This window comes from Sardina pilchardus, chromosome 9, assembly GCF_963854185.1.
Source record: "Sardina pilchardus chromosome 9, fSarPil1.1, whole genome shotgun sequence".
Taxonomy (NCBI): Eukaryota; Metazoa; Chordata; class Actinopteri; order Clupeiformes; family Clupeidae; genus Sardina; species Sardina pilchardus.
The window spans coordinates 3,739,863-3,749,862 of record NC_085002.1 but is presented as its reverse complement, the minus strand read 5'-3'; the positions used below and the strand labels follow the sequence as shown (position 1 = coordinate 3,749,862).

Genomic DNA, 10,000 nt, shown 5'->3' with positions numbered 1-10,000 from the left:
TGCATTAATGAGCTACAGGGCGTAGACTACGACTCTTGTAGCCGCAGCATCTTTGAGTGGAATATTAGTGTAAAGTGCATTAATGAGCAACAGGGCGTAGACTACGACTCCGACTCTTGTAGCAGTAGCATCTTTGAGTGGAATATTAGTGTAAAGTGCATTAATGAGTTACAGGGCGTAGACTACATGTACGACTCTTGTAGCCGCAGCATCTTTGAGTGGAATGTTAGTGTAACGTGCATTAACGAGCTACAGGGCGTAGACTACGACTCTTGTAGCCGGAGCATCTTTGAGTGACTACCTGTCCTGGTGAGGACAGTGGCTGGTGTCCCCTCGTTTGAGCCAATCAGGGCTGAGACGGCGATGCGGTAGGAAGCATTCTCTTCCAGCCCCTCGATTGTGTAGGAGGTCACAGTAGACGCCACGGTCCTGGAGGATTCCGCACCTAGAACAGACAGACGGACAGACAGACAGACAGACAGGCAGGCAGACAGACAGACAGATGGATAGATAGATAGATAGATAGATAGATAGAAGGAAAACAAGATCAAACACCATAGAGATAGTGAAAATACAATAGTAAAACAAGTTAGTAAAGTAGTGACACATGTCATGCACATCAATGACACATTATTGATGTTTATTACTGTACACAATGTGTCATTCAGTTTTTGGAATGTTTTTGACACGTGTTTTTTACATTGGCAGGTTTTTTCATTCCAAAAACCAAATAACACATTATGACAGCAGTCATAAACATCAATAATGTGTCATTAATGTGCATGACATCTGTTACCTAATCTACTTCTGAGTCACTAGCTTGTTTCCTCTTTTGTGTACCGTTGCTATGACGCCAGCTGATTTTGTATCCCGTTGCCGTGGGAAGGGCGTCCCAGGCGATGCCGATGCTCCTGGCGTTGACGTCGAGGATGCGGAGCCCGGTGATGCCGTAACCGTGCGTCCGGCTGCTCAGAGTGACCGACTCGCCCGCGCTTCCGTCGATCACCACGGCGACGCCTATCAGCACGTACTCGTCCGGCTGCAACCTGTCGATGGTGAAGGCCGAGAGGTCGGAGGTCACCTCACGGAACTGGACACCACCTGGGAGACACACACGAGACATTCAGACACAGCGTGTGAGAGTCTGTGTAAAATATGAATAAGTTGTGTGTATGTGTGTGTGTGTGAGAGAGAGCGAGGGTATGTGTAAAATATCAATTAGGGCAGTGTCTCCTAACCTTTTTTCCTTGAGGGCCTGTGTCTAAGACAAGTCAGGGCCCCCTACCCAAACTCCTGTGGGATAAATTTTATATGTTTCCCATTGTATTAACCATTTACTATAGCTTACATATAATTAACTCTAGTTGCCATCCTGGCCTTAGGAATGTGGAGGTGACCCCATGGTGAACCCATGGCACACAAACACAAACATGGTTGAGGAGTTCTTGTAAACATTCTTATCTCTGATAATTACCAGGTGGTTAAAGACTCACTAAAGTGTGTCTAGTGATTTTCCATGTGTGTGTGTGTTAAGGGTATAAGAACAGGCTTCGCCCACAGATGTGTGGGCTTGTTACTTTGACTTTCATGTGAGTAACATGCTCCCGGTATCGTGAATAAAGCTGCAGTCTCACACCAGTTGTCTTGGAATAATTTTGACCACATATTTGGCGACGAGGATGGGATACCTATCTCTGAGACATAGCGAGGAGGACCAAAGGCGCAGGACCCTAACCAAGTCGACTGGAGGGAGATCTCTTTGTGATCTTGGGAGAAGGCCGTCATCAGCAACCAACACTGCTCAGCGGCACCCAGCCTGGCCAGAGGGAATCCTCCTGTGACTCGGATACGGTAACACCCGTGTTTGGTGGTCACAGACAACTTGGTGGTGAGTCCCTGATTTTACATTTGTTTAAGTTTGTAAAATGGGGTGGTTGTATATACATGGTTTCCTACCTACTGTAAACAGAGGTAGAAGGTTTTCCTACCTACATAGGGGTAGAGGGTTTTCCTACCTAGAGAGAGGTAGAGGGTTTTCCGGTTTTCCTACCTAGAGAGAGGTAGAAGGTTTTCCTGCCTGTGATGGAGGTGGAGGGTTATCCTGCCTAAGGTTGAGGCGGATGATACGTATTTTCCTGCCAGATATAGTGGTAGTGGCCGTGCTGTCTATGCGTAGACAGTGCAACCGGTTCTGCGCATTGTGTGTTTTGTGTGTTTGTGTGTTTTGCGCATTGTGTGTTTTGGGTGTTTGTGTGTTTTGTACTTTGGGTGTTTTGAACTTTGGGTATCTGATAAGATTGTCATCACATTTTGTTTGATTTGCTCTGATTTTAGGCGTAAGGCAATTGGCAAAATAAAAATATTAAGGAGACACTGATATGGGGAGTTAAATATACATGTAGAGAAAATATGGATCTGAATGTATAGATGGGAGATTAGTGGGTAAAGGGAATAGGTGAAGTGAAGGGAAATTTCCTTTATCTATAGTGTGGAGCATAGAAAAGCTAAATGAATGTAGGGCTATGGAAGAAAAGGGAAATGAATGTAGGGCTATGGTAGAGAAGGGAAAAGAAAGTAGGATAAAGAACAGAAAGAAAGATATACCTGTGCAGAAGAGAGAGAGAGGCAAAGGCTCTACAGAGGATATTATGGACTATGTAAAGAGTTCTTGTTGCTTGGAGTACTGTGGCTCTGAATGAACTGAACAATATGCTTGAAGGAAGAACATGGATGTGGCTATAGGGGGGCTAACCAGAGGAGTAGACCACTTTGTATGCCACTGTGACAAAGACAATCAGAAAGAGTATTGGGATCACCCATCACAACAGCACTCTCCAAATCCTGTCTGGTCTCAGCATGACAAAGCTGAATGGGATAGAGGGGTCCGAACAGGGGACCCACTTCTGATTTACAACTTGAACTGTTTCCTCAACTCGCTCTGACAACAACATCACAGCCTACTCAGCCAATTCTCTCTTTCTGTTAACGGGGATATTTTTTCTTGTTGAATAATAAAGAAGCAGAGATTAGTTATGAGAGGGAAGAAGGATAATAGCAAGTTTGTGATAATGAAGAGTACAAGAGAAGTGCAGGGTATAGGAGTTTCAGATCAGTTAACATCAGACAGAGTTTTAACCCATGGGGAGTTAAATATAAGCAACATGTAGTTAAACAACATTCCTCCTCAGCAGTGTTTGCTCCGAAGATTTACTGGACTGGGATTTAATGTGTAAATGAGATCTTACAATTTCACTCACACATAATGGGGTGGGTTTAGAGGTCTGTTTACTCAAATAACTTTGATAGGGGACAAATGCACACAGCCTAGTGTAGTATTAACTTGACCCGTCTGAGTCCAAGGAGATAGGAAAACTCCAGAGTGCTTGCATTTTGTGATGAAATCTTTTCATGAGACCTTGGATCCAAAATACTTAGAACAATGGTACCACTTAGGACATACAGTTAAGACTGTTGAAACAGCTGGCTAATTAGCAATTACATGTAAAGCTACTCTGCAGATGTAGTAGACCCGTCACCTGGTCTGACATATTTGTTTGCAAACTCAATATTCTTATACACATGTGTATTTTAATTTATTTAAGGTGTGTGTTAATGCCAAAGGTTGGACACATGTCCAACACACCTTGGTTTATTTCCTATTATCATGAGAGGCATATTTCTGTAGAAATGGTGATTGGTAAAAGTCATCCCTGTGCAGACAGAGACAGATCTTTGTTTTCTGCAGAGAACAGCTTCTGCACAACAGGAGGAGTTTGTGACTCCTTCTACCTAACAAAAAGCAGATCTTCTCTACTTGTCTATTGCTCAGCCACTAACTGTAATATCAAATAATCCGTCGAAGGCGCAATATCCACTATTGAAAAAGGCTGAGCAGGGGATAGAGCAAACATGTAGAGTAATACATGAGAGAGGAGTTATTGTGATGAACTCTAGCACTAGTCTCTCAAAATGCAACATGTTTCTCTGTAATCGTTCTAGAATTGCATAAATTACAATTAGAGCGGATCCTTATTGTTAGTTTCGATTTGCGTTTATTTTCAAAGGACATATTTGCCACAAAGATACAGAGTCAGCGCCCGTTTCAAACAAAGCTCTGGTATCTTGCCTCTCTATATTAATTCTGCTGTCATGAAGCGCTATTATCACCTATGTCAATAATGTTTAACCAGCAAATCCGTCGACTGAGGTGTGCCAAATTGACACTGTGGCAATATTACATTCCTGGCCAGTGTGAGACTGGAAGTCTCCAAACGAAAGTTGCAACTCTGTCAGGAGAGGGTTAAGTAATTTGGGTGATATACTAACTCCTGGCTGTTGGGCCCTAGATGCATTTTGCATCTCATCAATAACTGCTTGTCCAGACCCAAGACAAAGCAGCAAATGTTGTGCTTCCTAGGAATAATTGGCTAATCCCTTGCTTGGATTTTAAATTAAACATAGAGTATAGCCACTCCAAGCATATGCAAATACCTGTTAAAAATTGACTGACGAACTGACTTGGACTGACAATTGTGACAAAACTTTTTAGATCATTAGTGTCAACTCTAGCTCTGAGGTTGCCTAATCATGACCTACCATTCTGTGTGGAAACACCTCACTATGTCCCCAGTGGTATGTCAACAGCATGAGGGTCAGACTCAGCACAGACCAGTGGCTTTACTTATCTAAACAATTAGATCCTGAATGATTCCTTATCTGAAGTTTGTAACAGCAGCTGCCAGTGGGATGTTAGCTTGTGCTGACATTGTGTTGTTGCATCCACTTACTGCAAAAGTCCCACATGAAGTATATTCATTGCTTAAACAAATATCTTCTACAAGAAAATCTACGCATCTTACACCTGCTAGTGTCCTGACATATCAGCATGTGTTATTAACCCTTACTCATATAACCCTTGCATGTTGTACAACATTTAATCCAACTACTCTATACCAACAAGATGATGGTGATTTGCGTAATTACTGTGAATTTGTTTCTATGTGCACTAATTCTAGCCTTGACATTTCTGAAACACTTTTGTCAAATCCTGACCTAATCTTGTTTGTTAATGAATCATCTAAGTGTTTGGAGTCCGGAGAGGTAGGGACTGGTTACTTTGTAGTGAATCATTTGATAAGAGTGAATCTCACTCCCTCCCATATTTCTCTGCCCAATCAGCTGAACTGGTGGAATTGACAAAAGGCAAATCTGTTTGCATTTATATTGATAGTCATTTTAACTAGAAAATTGTTCATGATGTGCCTGTAGTAAATTGTCAACCCACACTGCAAATACAGATGTTATCAGCTTGGTCAATAGGAAAGCTGACGCGGCAGCTAAGAGAGCCGCGCAGGGGGGAGTGCAGAGAATAACACCTGAATTTTGAATTTTGAGACAACAAAGCACATGTATTTCTTTTTGAATTGACAAATACCAGATATTGTTACATCTGAAGAGGCTTTAAAGGAAGCCCAGAAAGCATCAAATAATAAGGAAAGACGGAAATGGAAGAATTGTATGGAAAGTACACAGACAGGTCTGTGGCCCTGACAGTCAGGCCAGTTCTTCTGAGGTCTTGTGTTCACATTATTGCTAACCTATCTCATGGCTTAGGCAATGCAAATTCTAACGCTATGATAAAGACAATAGAGAAAATCTATTTTGCACCAGGATTCACTACAGTAGCAACCATGTATTGTGTAAGGTGTATTAATGTGTCTAAAATATAATGTTGCACCTACAATGAGAGTCAAGGAAGGACATCACCCACCACCTGAAGGGCTGTTGAGCATATTATTATGTATTTCATTCAATTGAACAAATGTAGAGGATATGAATATTGCTTGGTGATAGTTGATATGTTCTCGAAATGGCCTGGAAGTTACCCAGGAAATGCCTTATCACTAGCTAAGGCTTTAATGAGACATGTGGTGCCTAGATGGGGAGGCCCTAAGAAACTAACCTCAGATAATGGAGAGATTTTGTGAATAAAACTTTTAAAATTCTATCAGAGAAATTGCAAATTGGCTTTAGAACCCATTGTGCATACCAACCACAAAGTGCGGTTGAAAGAACTAATTCAATGTTAATTCAATGTTGAAAGCAAAATTGACTAAAATTATAGTGTCAACAGGGATGGGCTGGGTGACAGCTTTTCCTTTGGCTTTTTTCTACCTTAGAGGTCGTTCATCAAAATCTACAGGGTTTAGCACTTTTGAGATTTTGACCGGACGTCCCTTGCCGGCTCTAGGTTACCTAACCTAAGAGATGTAGATAGGACAATGGTTACATGCGAGAACTGATTGCTGCTCTGTCTTCTGTTTCTCATCAGGTGGCGTTGGCATTTCCACAAAGTTTGCAAAGGACAAACCCAGCCAAGCCAGGCTCCTAGGAACTCATCAAAGGATTGCAAAGGAAGAAAACGCTGGAACCAGGACAAATGGAAAGGACTTTTCGAAGAATTAACATCTACACCTACATGTACAGCCATAAGGATTTCAGAGTGGTGAAGAATCCAGAACATACATGAACTGAACTGAACATAACCAACACGTGGTTGCAAGAGAGGGTTGACAAAGTATCTATCTATCTATCTATCTATCAAACATATTTTGCAATAGACTGAAGAATGGACTTTTGGGGAGAATGAATAAAATATCACTAGCATCACATTAAAATATTCTTTCTCAGTTTAGCTAGATAAACGTTACAAGTTTGTTGTTTTGGTTTAATTTTATTTGGACAGTTACCTGAGGAGGGTCTAAACACCCAAGTCAGCTCTGCTGTTGAAGACTAGGATTAGGTTTTATTTTTGGTTTTGAATAACTGAGAAAACAGAAGATGTTGATGTTTGTTTTGCTTATTATTCATCTAATCATCCCTTAAGAAAGAAGTTTGTGATAATAATAAAGTCTGTGAGTTAGCCTTCCATGCTAAATTAACATTAACAGGAAATAATGAAATATGTTGGATATGCCAAGAAAAATCTTTTCAAGTGTGAGTGTTTCTGTATTAAGTGTTTCCCTATAGAACTTTTCAGGATTCTCTGTGTGGTCTATTGACTACTGTATGTACCAGCCCTCAATGTTTATCAACAATGACATGGTCCCATGCCAAGTGGAAAGTCTACAGATTCAGAGAAATACTAGATATTACGAAAGAGGAAATTATAGAACTATAAAATAAGTCTAACCTTCTGTTTATTGTATCATGAATATACATATTATATATTAATGCGGTAGGAATGGAGCTTCATAGCTCCACAGGGGGGAATATGTGGGATAAATTTTATATGTTTCCCATTGTATTAACCATTTACTATAGCTTACATATAATTAACTCTAGTTGCCATCCTGGCCTTAGGAATGTGGAGGTGACCCCATGGTGAACCCATGGCACACAAACACAAACATGGTTGAGGAGTTCTTGTAAACATTCTTATCTCTGATAATTACCAGGTGGTTAAAGACTCACTAAAGTGTGTCTAGTGATTTTCCATGTGTGTGTGTGTTAAGGGTATAAGAACAGGCTTCGCCCACAGATGTGTGGGCTTGTTACTTTGACTTTCATGTGAGTAACATGCTCCCGGTATCGTGAATAAAGCTGCAGTCTCACACCAGTTGTCTTGGAATAATTTTGACCACACTCCTCCCCGTATACACACACAAGACACATGACAAATGCCTTAACTTACCGTTGCCTTGTTTCCATGACAATGATAATAGAATTACTCCAGTACAACTACCGGTAGTTCTCTAGGTGTTAACTTACTGTTGCCTTGTTTCCATGGCAATGATAATATAATTACTCCAATGCAAACAGGTGTTAACTTACTGTTGCCTTGTTTCCATGACAATGATAATAGAATTACTCCAGTGTAACTAATCTAGACCTATAGGTGCTGGTGCTAACTTACTGTTGCCTTGTTTCCATGAGATTCTGTAGCCTGTTGCCCCGGAAACACCCCTCCAGGCAATCCTGATTCGTCGACTGTTCAAATTTGTAACCCGCAGGTCTGTCACCTTGGCAGCTGTTGAAAAATGTAGTCATTCATCGTATTACTGTAAAGTCATTTCTATCAACTTGACAGTAATTCCTCAGTCTTACCCACGTCTTAATGCCTAAATATTCTGGCATACATTTAGCCATATTCTATTTCCATGTAATGTAAACATTTTAGGTAGTTTGAAAGTTTACAGTCAGTCAAATCTATTCATCTTATGGCTATTTATCTTGGAGGAATGTCTTTTTATTGTTTTACCAAATAACTGTTTGATAATCAAACCATATGTAGTCCACTGGTCATTCTTTAAGAATATATTCATCCTGTCTGGTTTTACTAGGGATAAGAAAGCGAGCGAGAGAGAGAGAGAGAGAGAGAGAGAGAGAGAGCGAGAAAGAGAGAGAGAGCGAGAGCAGAAATACAAATAGCTGTGTATGAGTGTTTAAGTGCTTAAGTCTTTAAGTGTATGTGAGGAGAACTGAGAAAGAGAAACAAAAGTCCGTTGTGCAAACACTGTGGGGTAGATGTACAAACACGTTGGTGTCCATTCCAGCTATGCTACGCACACCTTCAAATATGGCGTGGTGTGGATGAGCAGACCACACATGAACATAATCCCATTCTGCATCCTGCTACAGGCACACAGGAAACTGAGTGAGATTTCTTTATCGTGCATATTATGCACTCACGGAAGGGTCGAGGGAAATGTGGGAGTTTGACACAAAAAACATGGGAGGAGAAGTGCTACAGTATTAGCAGCTACCACCAGATATTCTGGAATGCGTCTGGAAACTCTGGGTAACAGCATACATCTGTTTTGAGGTGAAAGCCAGATTGCCGTTGAATGCGTCATTTGGAGAAACTTTCAAAAATAACAGAATAGGGCTGAAGCAAATAATCGGGTAGTTGTCTACTATTACTTTAAATTAAACTGCAACTGTTTTGGTAGTCGTGTAATCGTTTTTGTCCATTTTAATGGAAGATACCTCAAAATTAAACTTGAATGTTTTTCATTACTCCTCTTTGACAATAAACCTAAGGCATTTGAGGAAATAATCTTGGGCTTTGCAAAACACTGATTAAAAAAAAGTGTCCTAATTTTCTGACATTTACCGGTAATCGATAAAACAGCTAAATGATTCATTGAGAAATAATCAACAGATGAATTGACTATGAAAATAATTATTAGTTGTTCAGAGCATCTGTTTTGCTTGTCAGAAGCTACCTTCACTTTTGTAATGTCATGTCTTCCACTCACCCACTTCCCATGTAAATGCCTACTAGAGACAATTAAATGGTATAGCCTAGAAATGGTATAGCCTAGAAAAGGTATAGCCTAGAAAAGGTATAGCCTAGAAATGTTATAGTCTAGTAATTTGAGGGGAGGGGGGGGTTCTATAGAGTGGAAATACTGCCATGCATTATCATCTGCATTTGTTGACCTCTTATTATCATATATTACTGTAATGTTGTCATTGGTTGATTCTATTCAACTGAGCCTATGATTGGTTGATAGGGTTCAGTTGTAGTCATGGCGATGTGCAGTTAGAGGGTGGTGACGAGCGCTGTTCAGCTGATGAAGAGAACGGTTAGACATGCTGAGACAAGAAGAGAGCATGTACATTTGAGTTATGAGTGTGTGTATGTGAGAGAGAGAGGTGTGTGTGTGTGTGTGTGTGTGTGTGTGTGTGTGTGCAGGTGTGTACCTGGAGGTACGGTGGACACAGGTGTGTGTGTGTGTGTGTGTGTGTGTGTGTGCAGGTGTGTACCTGGAGGTGCGGTGGACACAGGTGTGTGTGTGTGTGTGTGTGTGTGTGTGTGTGCAGGTGTGTACCTGGAGGTGCGGTGGACACAGGTGTGTGTGTGTGTGTGTGTGTGTACCTGGAGGTGCAGTGGACACAGGCGTGTGTGTGTGTGTGTGTGTGTGTGTGTACCTGGAGGTGCGGTGGACACAGGCGTGTGTGTGTGTGTGTGTGTGTGTACCTGGAGGTGCGGTGG

At 41.3% G+C, this 10,000-nt stretch overlaps 1 protein-coding gene and 1 long non-coding RNA gene across 2 annotated transcripts in view; one reads left to right on the top strand and one right to left on the bottom strand.

Annotated features, from left to right (window-relative positions):
• LOC134092106 (collagen alpha-1(VII) chain-like) overlaps positions 1–1,123 on the bottom strand; it is a 20,809-nt gene extending 19,686 nt beyond the window's left edge. Inside the window, exons 1-2 of the mRNA XM_062544905.1 lie at positions 841–1,123; positions 302–445 (exon numbers count right to left, since the gene is read on the bottom strand). Coding sequence (XP_062400889.1) covers positions 302–445; positions 841–1,123 — 427 coding nt within the window. The remainder of the gene's footprint in view (positions 1–301; positions 446–840) is intronic.
• Positions 1,124–1,300: 177 nt separating this feature from the next.
• LOC134092444 (uncharacterized) lies at positions 1,301–7,615 on the top strand. Its single transcript, XR_009940229.1, has 2 exons — positions 1,301–1,888; positions 6,332–7,615. It is a non-coding gene; the product is annotated as an uncharacterized LOC134092444 (long non-coding RNA).
• Positions 7,616–10,000: the final 2,385 nt, after the last annotated feature.